This window comes from Phodopus roborovskii, unplaced genomic scaffold, assembly GCF_943737965.1.
Source record: "Phodopus roborovskii unplaced genomic scaffold, PHOROB, whole genome shotgun sequence".
Lineage (NCBI taxonomy): Eukaryota > Metazoa > Chordata > Mammalia > Rodentia > Cricetidae > Phodopus > Phodopus roborovskii.
The window spans coordinates 34,445,331-34,468,670 of record NW_026126447.1 but is presented as its reverse complement, the minus strand read 5'-3'; the positions used below and the strand labels follow the sequence as shown (position 1 = coordinate 34,468,670).

At 42.9% G+C, this 23,340-nt stretch overlaps 1 protein-coding gene across 10 annotated transcripts in view; it reads right to left on the bottom strand.

Moving 5' to 3' along the window:
* Sgip1 (SH3GL interacting endocytic adaptor 1) overlaps nt 1-21,509 on the bottom strand; it is a 191,803-nt gene extending 170,294 nt beyond the window's left edge. For 6 of the 10 annotated variants that reach the window (XM_051188251.1, XM_051188255.1, XM_051188256.1 and 3 more), the window contains exon 1: nt 20,315-20,689. In XM_051188251.1, coding sequence (XP_051044208.1) covers nt 20,315-20,324 — 10 coding nt within the window. In that variant the 5' untranslated portion in view covers nt 20,325-20,689. Of the gene's footprint in view, nt 1-20,314; nt 20,690-20,741; nt 20,877-21,378 lie in introns of those variants that run through there. The other 4 variants (XM_051188260.1, XM_051188261.1, XM_051188253.1 and 1 more) reach the window with 3 other exon arrangements.
* Between the last annotated feature and the right edge of the window lie 1,831 nt (nt 21,510-23,340).

The window sequence follows — 23,340 nt, the reverse complement described above, 5'->3', positions numbered from 1 at the left end:
CCCAACATAAATCAGAAGAGTCCTGGGAATCTGCATATTAACTGATCAATATTGGGAAAGTACACTTAGTGTTTACCACACATAGTGGAGCAAATCTTACTTTAACCTGGCATTCTTTTAATACATGACATTCATGCGTTTAAGATCTAAGCTCTTCTGAGAAAGCACTTTTACGAGGCAAAATAACCAAGAAGGGGACAGGTGAGGCATCTTGTTTTATAAAACATTTTACTCATGATGGATACACTCAGCCTTTGAAAAGGGTGTCCTGATCCACACACGCCTTTGGACAAGATCCAGTTGGCATCAGAAGCAGGGCATCTGCACAAATCACCCCACAGTTTGGTATGGGGGTGGGAGGGTCTGACACCTCTATTTTAAAGGGTACCAGTGACACAGATCCAAGGCCATGCTTTGCAAGAAGCTGGGCACACAGCCTGCCTCCTCTAGCTCCATTGCAAGCCTGGAAGCAAGCCTGTCTATGCTTTTGTGAATTTGAACCTACATTAGGTCTGGCCAACTCAATCAGTGGGGAAACACAAATGGCCACTTCATTTTTATTCAGTGGACCAGAGGCTCAAAGTGAAGAGCTTTGTGGGATGGCATGCCAGAGAAGCTCCTGGAAGAACTTCCTTAGAGAAGGCTTGTCCTGCTCCCAGCCATGCAGCATCTCGTGGCTCAATAGTTCCCTTCTGAGGAAAGACAGGAACTCTAGCTGTGGTACAGCTCTCATCACTTAATACCCTTCTATAGGCAGCTAAGCAAATACCAGAAACTGAATAAACAGGAGATGAATCTAAAGGGCTGTGAATTCTGAACAAGGTGAAACTCTGCCCTATTGGCTACAGAAGCTGATGTCGGAGCTGTCTGTCAGGCTTGGGATGTTTGATAATTGCCTATGCTTTAAAGTGCTCTAGAAGGTTGCGTGGCATAGCACCGATGACTGACCACTCTGTAGACAGAGTGTCTGGGTTTATGCTCTGTTTTTAGCCATGTTGTAGTGTTCATATTTTGAACAAATTACTTAATCTCTCTAAGCCTCAGTTTTCACATCAGTAAAATGGGATAAAGCATCTTGTACCTCATAATCACTAGGTCAAAGAATAAAGTACTGCGGAGACATTCTGCTCTTTCATCTTGTGTCTAAGGAAAGTGGCCACAGCTAGCATCCATCCCCTGTGGAGATTTCTTCTGTGTCATTGATATCAGTGCTCCTTCAGAAGATGAAAACAATGCTACCTTCTGACTACTCACACCACAGCCCCAGTGCTGGCACTGAGGATCCTACACTGAATGTCGCCTGGGGTGGAAAGACGTCATGGCAGTCATATAGTTACGTAGCACTCCTGTGAGCTGAGCACTGTAGTAAGACCTTGGTAGTCAGCAAACAAGAGAGGCAGGGCTCTTTTCTGCATTTTAGCTGGACCTTGAAGGGTGTGAGAAAATTAAGTGGAGACAATTGTTCAAACAAACATCTTGGTAAAGAGATAACACGAGGATGGCAGCCATGGGAAGACAGAAAGTTGACTCTAGAACAGTGGTTCTCAACTTTCCTAGGGCTGTGACCCTTCAATGCAGTACCTCATGTTGTGGTGACCCCAACATTAAAAATATTTCGTTACCACTTCATAACTGTAATTTTGCTACTGTTATGAATTGTAATATAAATATCTAATATACAGGATGTCTCATATATGACGCCTGTGAAAAGATCACTCAACCTCCAAAAGGGTTGGGTTGAGACCCACAGGTTGAGAATCACTGTTCTAGCATATTTTGTTTACAGATGCCTAAAGGTGACTGTGGACTCAGACAAGAATGAGAAATGCGTAGGTATATACACAAAGGGACAGACAGACAGACAGACAGACACACACACACACACACACACACACACACACACACACAGGAGCCTGGTAGTGTTGACAACTTATAATCAATTTCTGGATGCCAGGAGTGCCATCAGGTCCAGTTCTATGGTGTGAATGACAGAAATAGTAAGATGCATTTTTTAAGAGAGAACGGATAGTACTTGGTGACCTATCACATAGGGGAAGAGGAAGAAAATGTGCTTTAGTGTCCTAACTAGCTGAGTTAATTAAAGCAGTATCTTGGCTTTAGACAGACTCTTTAGGCTTCCTCAGTTTAAAGATAAGCAAAGACAAGAAGGTCTTATTCAAAATCCCACCTTGAAGATGAGTAGCAAGACAGAAACTGTCACCACAGAGCACTCAAGTGTACTCAGCCTTGAACTCTTCACAAAAGCCATAGGGTCTGACTCTGAGCCATTTAATTGCACAGAGCTCTAATAGCTGTTGGTTTTCCTCTCCCTCCTACTGGACTATGCCTCATTTGGACTCCATGGGACATCCTTTCTTCTGGACAAGGCCACACACGTTAGGAGACTTCCAGAAGAGGATTCTTGGAGCACCATGAGGATTCCTTGGAGAATTTGCTTTGTAGTAGTGGGATAAAATATGTTTGCTTGCTACAAGAAGTGCGAGAATGTAAGCTGCAGTGTGACTCTGTGCCAGAGCTGCAGACAGCTGCGGCACAAACCAAGCAGCCGTGAGTAAATGAGGCCTGTCCTTGCACAAGATGGATGCTCAGGGGCTAAACTCAACAACAGTGCTGCTGAGCTCAGGTGCCAACTTCCAGGGCTCCGAACTCCAACATAAGCAGAGCTAGTCCTGTCCTCTCACTGGTGGAGGAAGTAAGCCTGTGAGAAGAGGAGTAGGAAGAAGACTATGTGAAAGGCACCTCCCTCCTCAGCCTCTACCTGGCTTCCTAGGACTGCAGACGTGGGCCAACCAGAGCGAAGCATGTGGGTGACATCCCTGTTTGGTGAATGTGGGCAAGAACTAAGCAAAACTTAGCTGATGTGTTGACCTCTGAGGTCCTAGTGGTAGCCATCCAACTCACTTCACTGTGGCCAAGGGATGATGGGAAACTAAGAAATGGAAAGTACCTTGAAGGGGGATTTACGTTGTCTTCTTGGAAGACAGGTTTTCCTTGCAGTGGGTGGATTGCTCCCTCAACCTAACACTGGATTTTCTGATATAAATTACTAGCCACCACGCAAATGACATCAAAACATCAAAGCAAAGACAGATAAGGCGGGCATCACTGTGGTCCAGGCACTAAGCTCTTTACACGAGTTGAGTCACTGTTTCCCCACAAACACTCTCCGAGCTAACATGAGTATTGCCAGGTTGACTTTTGAAAGAAAACATGAAGCGGTGTTGGAGAGAGTTAAGCTGGTAGCACATTAAGTGGGGTCAGACTTAAAGCCAAGCATCTGGGCTCCAAACAGGGCAGCAAGGGTGGAGACCACAGAACAGCAGCCCAGGCAGGGAGTGGCTGCACCATATAAAACCAGGTCAGAGAACAGAGGAAAAGCCAGAAGAGAGGAAAGATGATGGGGTTGCTTAGCACTGTGGAGAAGAAGGGGGTGGGGTATAGGCAGCAAGGCTAACACAGCTCTGGAAAAGGTGCTGCCTACAAATGCTGTCATCTCAAAGGCTCTCCAAACACACAGCCAGCAAAACAGGCATGCTCAAGAGCTCAGGCAGGTGATGAATGGTGAGACCTAGCAAGGGATCATGACAAGGGACAATAGCCACAGCAGGACTAACACCAGAGGGCAGCCAGCCTAAGGTGATGTCTTGCAGTATACAGAAGTCAGAGATCACAGGAGCTAGGGTTCAGTCACATCCCAGATTTGCCACCCCCAAGCTGTGATACTTAAGCCTCCACTTCCTTATTTATCAAAGCCGATGAAAAACAGCCCTCATACAGTTATGATGAGAGATAGGTAAACCGCATGGGCGCAGATGTTCACAAAGGGCCTGGTACATTGACAAAAGCTATCACTACCAGCCTTGAGTGGGAGTGATCTCTGGATGAGGCGATTTCACTCTCAGAGAGGCTACTCGTTGTCCTCCTTCAAGGACATGGGCATTATAGGTGGAGCTCAACACTACTGTTCTTCTTTTTTTCCTGCTCAGTTAATGAATTCACGAAGAGCACCAGAAATATAGCACACAGGTAAAATGAAATGCTCCGAGTTGTGTTTTTATTTATTGCTAAATAAACAGCATAAATGCTGTTATAAATAAAGTTGGAGAGAGCTGCATATATTTACACGTTCCTAAAGTATGCATTCTATTGTAGTTGTGGAGAAAGGAGCATCTGTTAAGAATATTAATATCAAGAGTGGGGTTAAGGTACTGGAGAGATGACTCAGTGGTTAAGAGCACTTGCTGCTCCAGCAGAGGACCCTGGGGTTTAGTTCCTAGCACCCACTAGGCGAATCACAATTCTAGTTCCCAGGGAACACATGCATAGTGCACATACATGCAGAAAAAACACACATACCCCCCCAAATAAAAATAAATCTTAAAAGAAAAGTGGAGTTAAGCCTTAACTATAATAAAGCTATTGATATATCATCAGGAACTCTAAGACTTTTCAAATGCGCAATAAAATAATTTTATTTTCATGTTAAATAAAGTTCAACTGATGACTATAGTTCTTATGAAATGCTACAAAATAAAAGTTCTATTACAACCAAATCAAGATGATTTACCCAATAATTGTTAAATCAACAACTAGAGAATTGCAGCAAATACTGAGAAAGACATCACAAAATTTATCTGAAGCCCTCCCCATGCTTTGTTAAAGTTTATGTTAGCACACAATGCCGTAGCAACCTACAAGGTGAGAATCTGAAAGACTGTGAACTCAACTGACTATAAGAACAGAGACAGCCTGGGTGATGGTTCTCTTACTCTGCCACCAAGGGCATCTGTCTGTTAATAAGATCTAATGAGAAAATAGAGACAGAGGAAGAGTCACAGTGGTTATGAGCAAACCCTGGCTGGGGAGGGGGAGACTCATAGCTACAAAGAGCCATTCCTCTCACTAATCCCTCAGGAAAAGCAAGGTCTGCCATGCATGGGCATAATCAACATAAATGCACTGAGGATGCCAACATATAAGAAAACAGTCTTTTGGGCATTAACACAGAGGAACTGTAAAATACTCTTGTTAATGGCCCACACCCCTAGGCCAGTAGTGACAAAGGATGGTATTCTCAGTGGGAACAAATATACCCCAGGTCTATAACTCAATCACAGAGGCTCTTGTGGTGTAGAGTGACTGTTGTGAGAGTCTCCTCAGATGGCTTTCAAGTGAGGGACAAACATTCCCTTCCTTCTGAAAACTTTCTTGAAAGGTCCATGGTAGTTGTCCTGTTGAGATTTTGAGATATTTGTTGAGAGGGAAAGGTAATCAAAGCAAGAGATTTCAAATGGAGAATTAAGGCATGCATGGGAACTAAAAGATTCTGCATGTATGTGGGGGTCAACCCCATAGCCTGCTTAAACACCAGGAGTCAAGAGCTCAGGAACAGTGAGGCTAAGTCAGTAACAAAGAGTTCCCTAAGTACATGTTTTAGCAGCACCTGGGAGAGCTCAGTAAAAGCTTCCAGAACCAGAATAGAGGCAGATCTATACAGCATACGTGACAGCAGCCATGATCACAGGAACTGTGACACCATGAACGCCATGGGGCAGGAGGTATGCTCAGCTCTACCCATGCGATGACATTTATTAGCTTGTCTTAGCCTCAGCATCCCAGGTTGGGTCCTCAATTACAGAAGCCCTTTAAGAACCCTGTCCACTACTTCCTTCCAAGAGTCCCTGAGTTATTTGTACTAATTTAGTATTCATCTCACAGAAACACCAAACTCCCCAAGGTGTGCCTCATGCTGCTTGTTCGTCATACACTCCTTATACCTAACCCTCTTAGAACTGCAGTAGACACTTTCTGGCAATATTAGCAAGCTAAGAAGCAGTGAGTGAGTGTGTGTGTGTGTGTGTGTGTGTGTGTGTGTGTGTGTGCATGCATGTGTGTATGAACTGGTTTCCACTTGCCTGGAGGCATACAGCCAGCAAGTCACAAAGCCAGGGTCTGTCTAATTTCCAAGCTTGTGCCCTTAGCTGCTGTACCATGTAAGTAATCGAAGAAGAGAACTAGAGAAGTTAGCACAAAGGAGGCTGGGAAAGGAGCAACTCTTGCCTGCAGCGAGCCTGGTGCAATTTCCTGTGTGATATAAATGCATTTGACCACAGGGGTCAGCACACAGCTGGGGAGACAGAAGGTGTAGAACAGGGTAGCTAAAGGTACAGCAGGGAACTCTCATCCAGTGGCATCCAGGGAAGGACATAAGGGGTATTGATGGAAATACTTGCGTAGAGAAATGAAATATGGGGAAGTCAGCTTCTGTTAACAGGAAGAATTCTTGAGCAACTCTATCTGATCTGGTCAAGGGACAGGGGTGCAGTTATAAAAGCTATGATCTAACCAATTCGCCATCAAAATGACTGCCAAACGATTGAAGGATTTCAGAGCCATTTAAAAATGAGCACTCAAGAAGAGTTCATGGCATATGAAATGTCTCTTATCTTCATCTCCTTCTCACCTGTCAGCACAACTCTGAAAATGCTCAGTGCTAGAAATATTTGAGCTACAAAAAGTTTATTCAATGGCTGAGCTAAATCTTCACCTTTCCCTTCAGACCTTGTCATCAATGGTGCCAATGAGTGACTGGGGAAGGGGTACCACAGTCCTTTCCAATTTCTACCAGTTTTCCCACAACACTGATATAAAATTTAAATATAATGGGGTATCTATTATCAAACATAAGTTGAAGACAAACCCTCTAGAAAGAAAGAAGAAAGAGAGCCAATGGAATCTATAGCTACTGAAGTTCATCCTACATCAAAAGTAATTGTTTAAAGGTGCAAATGAGGTCATGACCTTCTCCGTAAGCTCTGCCAGTGGCTTTCCATTGCCTCAGAATAAGTTCCAGATCCATCCCCACTACTCACCAAGTCTGGCCTGACCTCAATCTTCCAGTCTGCTTCTCCTTGTCCTAACTGGCTTCTCTTTCTGCTCATTGATTTTCCTGAGGCTCTGGTCCCTCGTGTCTGCTGTTTTCAATTCTGAAATAGTCTCTTTCTGGATCTTCATGGGTCATGACATGGAGACATCTCAGCTGGGGTGCATCTGCCCAGGAGTCCCTCCCAACCATCCAGTGTGTGATTCTCCCTTGGGTTTTATGTTTGCATTCCCTGAAGTTAAGTTTTCATTTACCTGTTTTGTTAAGCTGTCTCTTTGTGATTAATCGTGTCCTGGACACCTCTTATCTTGACCTGTGACTATTGCACAGCACTCCCTTGTCACCAAGACACTACTTCCAATGTACCTAAGCCAAAAGCTGATCAAGAGTGTGAAATGATCCATTTTGTATGTGTGTGTATGCATAGGTTCATGTGTGTGGCTGTGCTATGTGTGCATGTGTTTAGAGGCCAGAGATCAACCCTGGGTACCATTTCTCATATATCACTCACTTTGTTTTATGGGAAGAGGTGCTCTCATTGCCCTGGTGCTTAACACTTCAGTTAAGCTGGAGCCCCAGGATTTGCTTGTTACACACTGAGAATGCAAGCACAGTCTTTTATCTGGGTCCTGGGGATGGAGCCCTTGCCCTCATATTTGTGTGGTGAGCACTTTCCTGATTAAACCATCACAACAGCTCCATTGGGCTATGCTCTTCAATGAGCCACACTGAATCGTGTTTCCATAAAGGAGAAGGCAAGAGACCAGTCAGGAGAAGAAATCCAGTTTGAATAATTGGATCTGGCATTCTAACTGAGTAGATTAGGCCGAATCCTCTCTATCCAGTAACCTGAAGTTGGATTCAGAACTATACTGGGCTTTGTAACCAGGCCAAGATACATTTTATTTGAGCACACTTTCAACTGTATTTGAAACTGTCTCACTAAGCAGCCATTATTAGTAATAATGTTTTATCCTACTTAGCGATGTTATATATAGCTCCCTCAATATAATAAATAATTCAACACAATAGGAAGGTGCACACCCCTTGGTATCCACAAATGAAGTTTGTTTGTAGCCCGAGAGGCAGGGGATGTGGGGAAAGGTTGACAGTAGCAAGGGCTCATTAAAAACCTTAAAACCAGTTGCATCTCAAGAGTTACTAATACCAAACCCAGGTCCTTAATGGAAAACAAAGCTTCCAAGATATGGAAAAAAAATAACATCCCCAAGGCTATATTTTATCTCTATAAAATTTCATGTTTCAAAATGTTTTCCATATATTTTTGTACTTTACTCTGAATGACCAGGTAACAAAGTTAGGGATGCTCAAAATATTCATCATGATATAGAAGAGAACATAGAGATGTGGCAATATACCAAAGATGCGCAGGCAGCAGAGGGAACATCAGGAGACTCAGCCTCATGCCATAACTAATGAGCAGCAATGCTAAGACAGAGAGTAGTTTTTAATTTAAACAAAATTCTCTTTCTTTCTCTTTTTACAGCAAATGGCTTTTCTAAACCCAACTGAGCAGAGCCAGGTGCAGGACACTACATAGAACTCTCACTCCTTCACCATGAGAAGACACTGAGCAAGACCCAAGAATTCATACTGTAATACATGCTTATTGACATGGACAATTTTAACTCCATCACAAATTAACCTCCTCATAATCATCTAAGTGTCTCAGGACAGGGGAACAATGACATAACTTATCAATCAGTGACATAACTTCTCAACAACCAACAAGAACAATGCTTTTGGAAACTACTTCAAGATCATGTATGGGACATATAGTAATAATGACAATAAATCATAATGATGATACATGTTCAATATTGAATTAACCTAATCCTTATAATAATTTTTCATGTAGAGATTATCTTGGGCAGAAGAAGAAACCATGACATAGAGAGATTAAATAACTTGAAAAAGGACTGTTCCTCTGAAGAGGCGGGCAGGTCTTTGACCCCCCCTTTTTCTCCTTCTCTGTCTCTCTCTCTCTGTCTCTCTACCCCTCTCTCTTCCCTTACTCTCTTCTATTCCCCCAATAAAACTGCCCCCCACAAAATAACTTGAAAAAATTCACATAAATGTGGAGAAGTGAGAATTTGAATTTGAAGTCACTTCTAGAACTCATGATCTTCACAAATGTAGACATTGCCTAGAATAGTGGTCATAATCAAATAAATAGAGAAAAAGTCATATATTTATGCATGCACATATGTATAAGCAGGTATGCACATACATGTATATTTAGAATTTGACACAAAATATATTTTGGATAGAAAGCAATTAATAGCTATACTTTATTGAGGATGTACATAGTATGTTAGGTACTGTGACGAGTGCAGATTTATTTAGCATCTCATTTGATTTTCCCGAAAGTTTTATGCAGTGGTTTATTTTACCATTTTGCAGATATACTCATTGAGCGTTAAGGAATTTCAGGTTGTGTGTCCCCAGAGCCTATGTTCCACACTCAGTAAGCTGTATTTTTAAAACAGTGATTTTTTTTTTTTTATGATTTCAATGTTGTTTTTGTTCAAATTTTCAAACAGTGAACACTTATTACTCAAAACCAGAGGAAGACTATTTGAAGCACTGGACAGGCATGCGTGAGACAGTCCTGTGTGCTGCTAGGACCACAGTGTGAATCCACCATGGCAGAGGTCATGTTGGAGCTGCAGAGAGGACACAATCCAGGACAGGACTTGATATCTCGAAACCCTACAGGAGCTTCTGGAGGCCCAGCATAGTCACTGGTGTGGAGCCTTTACTGTGGACCCAGTGGTCTTCTAAATGCCTTGCTCAGGCCAAGTCCTTTGATTCTGAGAATCACCATGTGCTAAGTGCTCCTTCTGCTAAAGTCTGCAATCCCTTTCCAATGCTCATTCACTCACTGGGTTCTAACTGAGTGCTGACATAGACCCCACACTGGGACAATCAAAATGAGTGAGGCATGTTTTAGCCAAGGCAGCCTTTCCTTCTTACATGAGGAGCAGGACTGATATAAAAGAAAAGGTTGTGCCCACAGAGAACAGCATCTAAAACTTGCTGGGTCTCAATACTGGGCACCAAGACTGCGGCACCGTTGACCCCTGTCTGACCCAGAATTGTCATGCCAGTCTCTGCAAAACATATATGGCAAGTCCTGAAACCAACATGTCCGCTGACTCTTTCCTTCCTTCCCCCCCCCAATGGTTTGATCTTGACTCTCTAAGTAAAGTATACTTTCTGACTTAATTCTTAAAACTTTTCATGTGAAATGATCACACCCACAAATTTCATATTCGTTATAAGGAAGTAGATCCACTCTCTTCCCAAGGTCACGGACTTGAGGTTTAACAGAGGTCAGTCTGACCAAAGTCAGCAGTCTGTAGCATGCTCTGTGGCCTTGATAGCTGAAAAGGAAGCTCTCTATCAGCAAGGAGTAGGGGACTCTTTTATGTCTTGCATATAAAGAGGGCACTTTGGTGTGACCTTGACTGATGAGCACTGACTTGGATTTGTTACTATAAAGGGAAGGGGAGAACAGTGTAAGTAAAGAAAGAAAATAACAAAGGGTTTTGTGTTGTGTGGGCAGAGCAGTGAGGGGAAAAGACAGCCTGTGCAGCGCAGCTTCACACAGCACATTTTATCTCATAAGCAAGGGAACTCATAAAGGAAGGTAACCATCTATGGCAGGCTACACTTCTAACCATCTATGACAGGCTACACCTGAGGCGACATGCTAAGTCTGGTCAGGTGAGTTCGTGGGGGAGATGGGAAGTTTGGAGGGGTGGTGTACAACTATGCATCCATTGGGAATGAGAAGGTGGGGACAGGTTTCAGGAAGGATTCCTGACACTCGCATGGGTTTAGTTACCTGGTATGGACTTCCAGCATCCACACTGGGGAAATGAGGATCTAAGAGAGACGTGAAGGTTAAAGTCACAGCATAAAGGCAGGAGCCTCCTCTGCTTGGAAGGATCATACCATTTCTTGCCATTGTTGCTGCAGTTAGTGCTATGTAAGCTAGGGGCAATCTTTCATCTCCTTTTCAGTAACTCACTGAGAGCATTTGTGATGTGGGAATGCACAGCTAGACCACCCGCATTCTGGTTTTATTCACTCTGTTTTCACTCTGGGAAACCATCCATGGGAGGAAACACAAAGTGATAAGCCATGTGCCAGTTCCAACCAATCCATGGAATAAGATGTCAAGATAGTTGCTGAAGCCAGAGAGAAAGACAGTTGGGATTGATTAATGATGCCGGCCATGGTCAAAAACAGAGCAGCCTATCACATGGACATGGAGAATAAAGGATGATAGAGAATGCTAATAAATCAAAAGAAGTGGGCAGGGAAAAATGTGCAAGGCATGTCTGCAGAGGCAGTACAGCAACCTCCTCCACGACAGGAATGCTGGCAAGAAGCAACATTAAGCCCCTGAAAATGAACTAAAAACCACAGGGTTAGAGCCCAGAGAAAACAGTACATACATATCAGCCTCTTCCAGATATTTTCATATCTCACCGTGTTTGTAAAATGACTCTGGGAGTTGGGGACCAGTTCTGTTCCTACCCTCCTACATGGGGAAGCTGAGGCCAGGCAGTTCCAGCACTCACTCAAGGTCACACAGCTGGTGGGCGGTTCAAGGCCTGTCCTTTTCACACTCACTGACAGCAGGTGCATAAACTCACAGAGGGAAGAGCTATAAATGGTCACATTGTATGTGCGCTCAGTAGAACGATGACCCCGGGGACACATTCATTTGTATGTCTTTTGGCAGTCACCCAGCCAGCCTCAGCACCTTTGAACGTGAAAGACACCATGGGTTCCCTGTCTTTGTCTATCCACATTTTTGGTATCATGACTTGAATGAACTTTCATTTATCTTCCAGGGAGAATAAAGGCTCATGGATAAGTTGCTGCATTTGGCGTTGGTTTCCTCAACTATAAAACGAGGCTGGACCAGTTTGGTTAACCTTCAAATGGCGGCGTGCACTATCATATGTTCAGGATAATAGCCCCGGCTTTCACAAGATGCCAGTGAAAACTGAGACTGTCCTGCTAAGGGAGAAAGAAGCTTTTGAGAAGCAGGTTTTCTATAAAATGTTTTGTAGAATGTAAGCTGTGAGAGTTTAGAGTCCCTGGGAAGAGTGACACCACAGTGTGACCCTTGTCACCATAAAATTCACAGAGGACAATGAGTGCTACTGAAAGGAGCGGAGCACGCTGCTAAGTTAGGGGCCTTCTTCGAGCTGATGGCTGATGGCAAGGACCAGAGCCAGGTGATGATGAAATGCCACACTGGGTCTCAACAGCCTGATGCTTGCATGTTGGACACCCAGACTTTCTAGTCACACCATTAGACGCAGAAAGAGCTTACGACTGGGTGTCAAAGCCCAGCTAATGATGCTTGTAGTAGTTCTTAGCAAGCCACTTCATCTCACTGAGCCTCGGTTTCTGTTTGAAATAAAGACGGTGACACTTACTGCTTCTCCAACACAGAGAGGCTGTGGGATTGCAGTGTGTGTGAAAAGGTAGTACCTCACTAGGCACCATGCCAGATTCCAGGTTTCTAAAGACAGCCACTGCAGCTGGCTCCTCTCCCGTCATTTTTACTACTTGAGACTAAAGGAAAAGCTCCAAGTGGACCTGGAGAAAATTTGGGTTGTATCCTTCACCATCGAATGGAATGCACTGCACCTTGAACAAGCTGCCTGGCAACTAGTATGCATCCAATACATAGTTTTTAAACCATATGCTCATTTGAATTAATTGCTTTAAAAAATGTTTTATTAATTCTTCAAGAATTTCATAATACACACAATGTATTTTGATCGTATTCACTCTCTGCTCTTCCCTCTAACTCTTTTCACATTCTTTTCCAAACCCTCCACCCCTCACAATATCATACCACCTTAAACTAAAACAAAAATGTGTTTTATAACTCAATGAATCCAAATCATGTTGTGCATGTGCCATCTATTGGAGCATGGTAGACCTATCAAGTACCACACCCCTAAAGAAAACAGACTCACCTTCCCCTGGTAGTTATGAACTGCCAATAGCTCCTCAGATAGGGGTAGTGGCTTCTCACTTCCTTTGCTTATGTAAAGGCCTTTGAGACACAGCTGAGAGCTCCTCACTTGACAAGTGATCCTGGTTCTGAACGAGCCTTATCATAGGTATAACCTGTCTTTGTTGGGTGTGTTCCAAGCTTAGCATTATAGCTGAGTGCTCAGCTCTATAGGTTTGGAATGATGAACTAATACAAGGACATGACATACATCCATTTACTTAAAGGTGTGGAAAGAATAAGCCTAAGAGGTGCCATTATCAGGACTTCAGTGTGTTGGCCAGATAAGCTCAGCTTCCTAACAATCCAGCTGTCACAAGTGTGGAAATGATGATTGGCTTGATCGTGTGCAGGTCTTATATAAGGTATCTCAGGCAGTGTTCTAGTGCTGTGATGAGACACCATGATGATGGTGAATGTTATAAAAGAAAGCATTTAATTGGGGGTTTGCTTATAGTTTCAGTGGATCAGTCCATTATCATCATGGTGGGAACAATGCAGCATGCATGGAGCTAGAGAAGTAGCTGAGAGCTAGATCCTGATCCACCGAGAGACAGACAGAGAGAGAAAGAGAAAGAGAGAGAGAGAGAGAGAGAGAGGGAGAGGGAGAGAGAGGGAGAGAGAGAGAGAGAGAGGGAGAGGGAGAGAGAGGGAGAGAGAGAGAGAGAGAGAGAGACTGGGCCTGGCATGGTTTGGAAACCTCAAAGTCCACTCCCTGGTGACTAAGCTCTCAAATATGTGAGCCTATATGGGCCATTCTTATTGAAACCACAACAGGCAACCATAGCTTCTGTGAATCCATTAGTGTATTCCTGTTGTCATTTCCAGAAGACACAGTTTTATTCTGGTACTCCCTAATCTCTGGCTCTTACACATTTTTTTTGTCATCTCTTCTGTGATATTCCTTGAACTTTGAAAGGAGGGTTGTGATATAGATGCTTCATTTATGGTTTCGCCCTCCAGACACTTATTCTCTGTATTTTTACTAGTTCTATATATAATCTTAATGGATAAAGAAATAGTTCTGTAGTACGTTCTATAGGTGACAGGTACATAGATGCTTTTGTCTTCTAACACAGCAAAAATGCAAAACTAATCTGTGGTATGCATACAGAACAGAAGAGTATTAAACAACAAAGGAGAATAGCAATGTATCTGAGTTAATTGTGTGCTAGGTTTACATTTTGGTGTTGGACAAAGAAGAGCCAAGCCTCAGAATTCAACCTTGGAGTGAGAAAATGTGGAAGAATCCAATCATTCAGCAATGGCAATGGGTTCTTAGAGCTGGGAATTCTAGATACAGGACAGATCAATCATCTCATTCTGTCATGAGGAAACACAGCCTGGAATGAAAAGCGATTTCCTCAAGGCATCCAGCCAACCAGTCCCAGCACTTAGATTCACACTTAAGTATTACTTCTAGAACTATACTTTTTATATACAAAAACCCAAACTACAGAAGTTCAGTGACCACACTGAACTCCTAAGATCAACAAATTCTCTATTCAGACATAATATGGCACCCGAAAAAAAAAAATTTCACATTCTAGGATGGTATCCTTGAAATTACCAGCACAATGCTCAAATGTATACTCATTGATATTCATCTATTCATTTTAACTAGTTTCCATAATATCCAGGCTTGATCTTAAAGAACAAAAATTAAAAGAACACAGCAAGGGAATGGTGGAGGGAAAATGGGAGAAGGCACACATATCAGGGAGGCATCAGTGTATTAATACAACTGATTCAAATTTCTTTGCATAGGTGTAGCACAATGTGTGTCTTTCCATTGTGAATTCATTTCCTGGGAGAGAATCACAGAAACAATTCAAGCTCAGTGCATATTCTCAAATAAACCATCTCATTTAGCACTTTGTAACACTGTTCCTAATTGTGTCATGTTTGTATGTTTTGTGTCTTTAGTGAGAACATAAATGTGAACATTGATTTTTTTACATGTACCATGCACAGCATGTAGTTATAATAGCTATTTAATTATATCTAGTTTTGCTTATTTATTCAAAGAGTGAATGTATTAGGCCTCCACTAGGTATGAAAACTACATAGATGAACATGGTAGACCAAATGCTTGTCTTCAAGAGCTTACCTTTGAGTCTTAACTTCAGCTTTGAGGACTCAGTAGCCCAACGTGTATGTTTGGGATTTGGAGATAACCAGAACAAAAGGGAAATCCTTCTGAGGAGTGGAGGTTTTGCAGGAATCATAAGAGAATTAGTGATTCTACATGTTATGAAAAGTGATTTTTGCAAGGAAGGATCTTGGATAGAGGAAAAAGTCTATTCTAAGTACTAGGATGCATGTAGTGTGATCAGGGTTAGTGAAGCATTAGCTAAACCTGAAGAAGACAGCAGGCTAGAGCATGAAGGCTGAATTTAAAGTGAAATGGAAATGGAAAGGATGGAAATGTAAAATGAGGAAGTAGTGTGACATAAGGTATTTAAATATAGATGTTTAAATATATAAGTACATATTTATAGAAATGTATTTAAAGTATATTTAAATATAGAAAGACTCTAATATTCTGCAGAGGCAATGGACTTAAGCTCAGATCACAAGACTGGAGCCTGGTCTCTCCCACATCTACACTACTTCTCTAGTAGCTGTTCCATTGGTGAGTAAGCTAGGCTATACCCACTGAGTTTAGTGTGACCAGTTCAGACAGGCTCACCCCAATACCTGTGCTCACACCTGCTTTCTTCCCAGGGGATCCTGTCCTCATGGTGCTTCCTGTTCCTTCTTGTCTATGACACAGTCGATTTCTTCCCAAGGTTCTAAGACAGAAGCTAAAATGCACCATAACCCCTTAAATATTATCTTTCTAGTCATTTCAATAAAATCTCTCCCTGCCTTCATTCCACTTGTAAGTTCAAGTAATGATCTTTCAGCTGGATGATGGTTCCTATGATAGAATGGAATTAAGAAAAGGCAAGCCACAAGAATGGAACTGGAAAGTGAAACTGAACATCATTGAAAAACTACAGTATTATCACAAGTCTATCTAAAGCTTTTCATGTAAAATAATTTCTGGAGATGCCTTCAACTTTTGTCTTTAGCTCCCTGTTTTCTTCTAATTAAGCCTTCTTTATGAATAATTGATTCAGATAAGCCAGGTGGGAAGACTAACAGCAATATTCAAAAGTAATACTTGAAATTAGAAACACGTTGATGCCATCACTCTCTTCTGCTGACTCGCTATGATAGCTTCTGTGTTCATGGCAAGTATTTAGTATTCAGTCTGAAGTTAGGCTAATCACTGTTGATGGACAAGTATATATGACTACCCATTCTTCTCAGAGATTTGAAGTTGCTCACTGGGATTGAATAATCACTGAAGCATCTAACAGTGTCTTCCCAACGTGCACCTGAAGATGGACAGAAATTACATAAACGATGGAGTGTGTTGTGTATTAGAATCTCACATATACTCTTGGAGTTATTAAAGTAACTGCATATTTTAAGGGAATGGAATCGGTAGATATTTGAGGTGCTCTCTCTAAAACCTCTAAGCTAACTGTAAAATGAGTACTCTTGTTCAGAAGGCTTTGTTCCATTTTTTAAAAAAATCACATCAAAGAATTTTCCAAATAGAAAATTCCATTTCTAGAGTTCACAGGTTTATTGCAGCAACAGATGTTCAGCTAATCTCAAATTGGACAGAATCATGTAAGTAATCATTTGAGGCATAAAAAGCACTAATAGGGAATGAAAAGGCAGGGTTCTGCCAGCACTCATATTTTAAGTAGAGAGAAACAGAATTTGCAACTGTAGAAACAAAGGCTTGTTTTTCAGTGTGGCTAACATGCCTGCTCTGCTACAAAGTAAAAAAAAAAAAGTTCTTAGAGGCTGAAGATCATGAGTTTTGTTAAACAGACTTGGATTCCAATTCTATTCTACAGTGGGCAATTTTTTTTTCAGCCACAATGTATTATTTTTAATTTTTAAATCTGGGAAAAGTATTATAAGATATTCTATTGAGAATGCATTTATGCAGACATGCCTATGAGTAGCAAATATATTAAGATTTATTAGTCACCTCTAATTGCAACTAAATCCTTAAAACTATGCTTTTTACTTTTCAAAACTCTTATACAGGATAAAACCATTGGCATGAGGAAAGTGATAATTTGAATACAGCATCAGCTAAGAGCCTGAAGATGGAATCAAAACAGCACCAATTAGCTCTGCACGGGACAGGAAACGTACTTGATAGCCAGCCTCAGAAATAAAAGATTCTTCGGGACCTTAGCTTACTTTTCAGTGATCTTAGGAAATACCATTTAAGATTTTTAATAATAACGTAACAAAGAACAGTTCCTTGACTGCCCTAATCACACTGACCACATCTTAGCATCACCAATGAACATACCCATGGCTATAGCTCCCTCTGCTACCACCTCTTCCTTCACTCCCATACTGCATCTGAGCATCATCGTGTAGTTTCCCTCAACAAAGAGACAACTCAATACCAACTACTGTCAAAAAATAAAGAATTCAAGAAGCAACAAATCAAGTCTCTTAAAAGATAATACTTGCATGAGAAAAACTGAAATTTAGCCTCAGAGCCACACACTGCTGCTGAGCTGAATAAGGATCCTACAATTACAATGATGTCTCTTACAGTATTAGAACAAGAGGGAGGTGGTACAGGTCCTCATCTAAGGCCAGGCTTTCCAAAGGTCACTGGGAGTGTGAAGCCTATATCCTGTTTCAAATGATCACAAACCTGAATCTGAACCATGAACTATTCAGTTAAATATGTATTTATTCTTGCTTCTCACAAAATAGAGGAGGGAGTGAGAAGTTGCCCTGCCATGCTTTCTTAAAGCAGCAGACAAGAAACACTAAAGCAAAATAGCAATATGCACGCACACGCACACAGAAGTAGGAAGTACAGCCTCTCCCCTCTAGAACTGTGTTTATGTGCATGGCTGCACATGCATGTGAGGCCATGCCTGTGTGGCACACGAGAACTGGTTGAGAACAGACCATGTAGATGTTTAGTGAAGCAATCTCACACTGCACACTGGCATTTCACCAGACGGCTGCCATGGCAGCATTTTGGGCATCTTTTGTGTGTGTGTGTGTGGGGGGGCGTCCTTAGCTTTGCAAGGTTACTGTGGTATGTGCAATAACCTAACTTTATCTACAGGCGAGTTCAGCGGACATAACTGCCATATCACATCTTCAGAGTAAGAGGAATTTAAAGGAGGGGTTCTGGGATGCAGCATCAGAAATTGCTAAAAAGACTCACAATGTAGTTGGAAGGCCACTGACAGGCAAATAGATTTCTGGTTTAGGCTTCTATCTGTTTTCTTCAAGGTCACTGAACAATTAACAGATGATTACAGATAGGAATTACAGATAGAGCATTTATTAGTTTCACATGAAATTTGAAAACAGGGGGCACACCTGTCTAATTGCACCCCCAAAGGTTCAATAGAAACAACTGTACCCATAGTGTCACCTCTGATGCCTAGCAGTGTAAAGGTAACAGCCTCCCTGAGATAAATTTGGCAAGCTAGCCATGGTGCTACTTCAGCTCCAACACCAGTCTTTGTTAGAGTTCCCATTTCAGTTTCTGCAGCACAGATAAGCTTATCTCAGAGCTTTGAGCTGGCGTTCTGGATGGCACAGTAGACCTTATTACTAGGAGAACTGCTAATGAGCATCAGGAAATGCTACCAGCTCCAGAGAACTTACAGGATAGTTTCAAGGCGAGAAGTAAGAGGACAGGCCCTCAAATTCCCCGTGGAAGGTTAGAAATGAATCTGAATATGTGCAGATGCATATTTTTTTAAAACAGATCCTACACAAAATTTAGCTGAAAAAAATAATACTTCTCTAGACAAGATTTTTTTTTTTATTTCTGATGAAGATAATATGGGCTTTGAATTGAAAACTACATGTTATACTCTTTCTGTTTGCTTTGCCTTGTTATTCAAAGATGAAATTCATTCTGAGTTAGCTAAAACTGATTTAATCTTAGTCTTAACAATATCACTTAGCTCTCTGAAAACGAGACCAGTCTCTAAACAGAATGATACCCTACCTCCTTTTAAGGATACTTCCCCAAAACTGTGAGCTTCAACCCCAGAATTCTTCACTCCCTAAAATCACACTAATGATATTGAGAGAGAGAGAGAGAGAGAGAGAGAGAGAGAGAGAGAGAGAGAGAGAGAGAATTCATTTCTGGCAAATGAGTACAGGCTACATTGCAGGTTTCCTTGAAACCATCTACCATCTTCCTTTTATTCCTGTTTAGTACATTTCTAAGGCCCACTGACCATCAACAATTGGTAGGACAGACCTTGGTTTAAAAGGTGGCCTCTCTGCCATTTCAGTGGCTGATTTAAAAACCCATTATGCACTGGATTCTGTATTATAAAATCCAACCTGGGTACTACATTTCTGCCTGTCATCTTAGGGAAGGCCAGGAGTTTTGCACCATCCTGTAATGTGAAAACAGAAAATCGAAGCCAGCATAGAGCTCCATGCTTCTTCTCTGATTTGTTGCTTTTTGTGAGGTTATACTGGTTCTCACTATCTCAGGCTGGAAGGTTCAAGTTAGTATAATAATGTGTAGTTTAAATAGAATCTTCTATGGAAAGTCCCTTAATGGTAAATGCAGCAAGATAATTGGCAAATAATCATTTAATGTTTAGCCAAGAGCAATTTCCTTTCTAAACTGGTACGATCCCGATTAAAGAGCCAAGGGGCCCAGGTATTTTTCTTAGAGCTCTCATTCTGCTGCAATGACGGCCCCCATAAAACTCCAGTTTATGAACCGAATTTGTTGCACCCTCACTCTAATATTATAATGCAAACCCCAGTGATCAAAATATCTAAGATATGTAAACAGTTCCCTGCAAACGACAGCATGTGGAGAACTCTGCCGATGACCTCTCCCGTCTAATGTCAATTTCTGAAAACAAGTTTCCATCGCAAAGATTTAACCAGAGGACTTTCAGGAATCCAACACACAAACAAACAAACAAAACCCTTATCTTTTCTCCCAACTTGTTTGGTCTGTGAGCTTTTTCGTAGTAGCTGTCTCAGTTTCCTGCAAACACTTAGGCTTTCTCTTTCAACGGGGCTGCCAGCTGCTGAGGTTCTGAGCTAGGCAGAAACCTTGTGGTTTGATTCCATTAGTCTAAGATCTGGCCGGTTGCAAGGGTTGCAAGCAAGCTGCCTTATCTGCTGGCAAAAAAACCCTGACAGCCAGGTTCTAGACACGGACACTAGCTGCATGCATTCTTCCATACCGGTCTACCCAAATTTTGCCTGGAGCCAGTCAACCACAACAGAGTGAATCCTACCTTCCATCATGGTGGCAGAATTGCATTCCTTAATTTCCAAGGAGTCAGAAAAAACACAGGAGGATAAGCTTCCAGATCCCAGCTAAGTCCTCACAATGCCGCTGCTGAGGTCTGCTCTGCTTGCTGCCAAGCCAAAGGAGACAAGTGTTAACCCGAAAGACAGGCCATGGATGCTGCTGGTGCTGCTTCACCTACAAGCTCCTAGGAAGATGCTGAGAGAGAAAGGCAGAGGAACAGCAAGCCGGCAAGCTGCACCGCCTGCACTGCCTCGGCCAATCCCTTCAGCTCTGGACCGCGTCACATGGTAGCCAGCCTGCATCTCCTGACACAATACCCCCGGAGAGCTCACAGAACCCATTTCCCGTCCCCATTCCTCGCCACCCCCACCGCTCCCCTCTCCTCTCCAAAAACACAGCCCCTTCCCCACCTGGTGACGCACTTCCCCCGCCCCTCCTCGTGGTCCTCTCAAGCCTATTGCGGCTCTGGGTCGCCCGATGATCTGAGCTGCCACCGTGACTGCAGACGCCAGCCAGAAAGGAGCCCAGGAGGCTTAGCTGCCCAGGGGATTTTTCGTTTTTCTCTTTTATTTAATTTTAAAGAAGAAGAAGAAGAAAAAAAAGCTTCTCAGTAGTTCCAGGTCTTGGCAACACACTTTAGTATTTCCAGTCCAACCTCATTTTGACCTAAAGGAATTTCGAATGTCAGTACCTGGCTTCTGCGCACATCTGTCATCTGTGGATCTGTATCTCTCTCTCTCTCTCTCTCTCTCTCTCTCTCTCTCTCTCTCTCTCTCTCTCTCTCTCTCTCTCTCTCTTTCTCTCCTTTCTATCTCCCTGTCTCTCTGTCCCTCTGTGTGTCTCTCCCTCTCATTCACGAGAGAAAATCAATTCGCTGACGTCACATCATAAACAACCATCCCCCAAAGGATGATGCAGAAAAAAAAAAAAAAAAAAAAAAAAAAAAAATTCACCCCAGCTGCCTTGAAAAGAGGCAGGAAATTAATTGCGCATGACATGCCCAAGGGCTGGGAACTGTCATTAAAACAAAGAAACAAAAGAACCCACCCGATCCGGGCTCTGGAATCAAACCGGCGATGCTCCAGCTCATTTCTGGGGCGAGAGGCGGGAGAGGGGGGCTGAAGGCAGAAGCCTAAGCCCTGGCCTCTGCAGACGTGTGCTCGCTGTCTCCTCCCACGAACTCGACTCTGCAGCAGGGACCCCGGGCAGCGGGTCCCGCCGCCACTCGCACCGCGTCCTCCTGCTTACTAGGGCTGCTGCCCGCCTCAGGTGGGGAGCCTCTTTTGCAGACTTGGCTACAGCTGCCAACTGCAGCCCCTGCGAAGGGGCAGGTTTTAGGAGAGACGCGCCTCCAAAGATCTTGAGTCGCCTCGGAGCCCAGTCTTTCACCCAGGGGGAAATCCAGCGGGAGGCAACCTGGAACGGTTGCACTGGAGGAATGGGCGGAGCCCGGGCTCTGGCAACTTGCTGGGATGGGATCTGCTTGCCCTGGAAAGGTTCAGACACAAGGTCTGGTTGAGTTGAGGGTCTGTCACCTGAGTGCTCTCAAGAGACCTAGGAGTCCTTCAAAGAGACTCCCAGGCCCGTTGTCGGGCAATCCTGAGCCAGACAGCCAAGCACAGATAAATGGAACCGAGAAGGGGAGGCCTATGAGAAGGGAGAAAGAAAATGATGAAGGGAGATAGGAGGCTAGAGAAAGGTCTCTTTAAAATGGGGAAGAATAGTGGAATCGGGGCTATGAAAATTCCCTTATTGAAGATCCGGTCCTAGTGTCTAACAACTGTGCTGATCGTTTATAACACCCTCACTTAATATTATCCAGATCTCGACATTTCCGGATTTCGTCCAGAGGGAATATGAGATACTGGTGGCCATGAAATAATAAAGAGCAGAGCTAAGGAGGCCAAGCAAGAAGCAGATTAGTCAAAATCGAAAAGCAACTCAGTTCCTTAGCAACTTACAAGATTTTCTTAATTAAAGAAAACCGCATCGTTTCCCCTCAAGGACATATGCTTGCTTCATTGGCCTCTGCATTCCAAAATTAAAGTCTCTGGAGAGATACTGTTACTTGAGGCTTTTCCCCTATGTCTATGAGGAAGTAGAGTTTTAAAAGGAAGAGATTACAAAATAAAACATGTCTTAAGGACAACTTGATCTGCTCTAAAAACTGCTGTGAGGTGTGTCTGTGTGTGTGTGTGTGTGTATGTGTGTGTGTGTGATTAGCAAATTATTTTAGTGACAATTAAGAATGTGGTGTCAAACAGACTGGTATGAAATTGTGTCTCTTTTTCATTAAGATCTGAAACCCTGGGCTTTGGTCTCTTAGCTATAAAATGGAAATTACACATAATACCAAGTTCACAAGCCTAGAAACCAGCTCTTCTCAACCTGTGAGTCGAGACCCCTTTGCTGGTGAGTGTCCCTTTCACATTTACGATTCATAACAATAGCAAAATTACAATTATGAAGTAGCAATGAAAATGATTTTATGGTTGGGGGGGGGGCTCACCAGAAAGTTACTTAGTGTTGTGTCTGGGGCCTTGCCTTATTAAGTCCTCCATGTTAGAGTTGCAGAATTACTATCATTGACACTGAAGGGCTGGCACATGCATCAGAGAAGGTTGCAGCCATAGTACTGCAGGTGCAGAGCGTCATGCCACTGAGAACAGCAGCGAAAGACTAGGTGAGACAGAGGGCCAGTTTTTTTGGAGATGCTTGAAAGTTGCTGAAGGGAAAGGCGCAAACAAGATTAGTTGGGGGAAATGCAAAAATGATGGAGTTTTGGGATAGTTCATGAAAAGAAATGCAATGAACGTGGGTCTGGAGGTGAGTGGTAGCAGGACATGCAGTAGGTGAGGTGAAGCTGCAGATGACTGAGCAGTTTGTCAGCCTCTGCTCCCAGCCCTGGCTCTGGTGAACTGAGCAGATCTCTCACACGCACTGTGGTTCACCCCAGTTTGGTTTTAGGATTGCAGCAAGTCTCATAGCTAGAAAGAAAGTGAGCTCAAA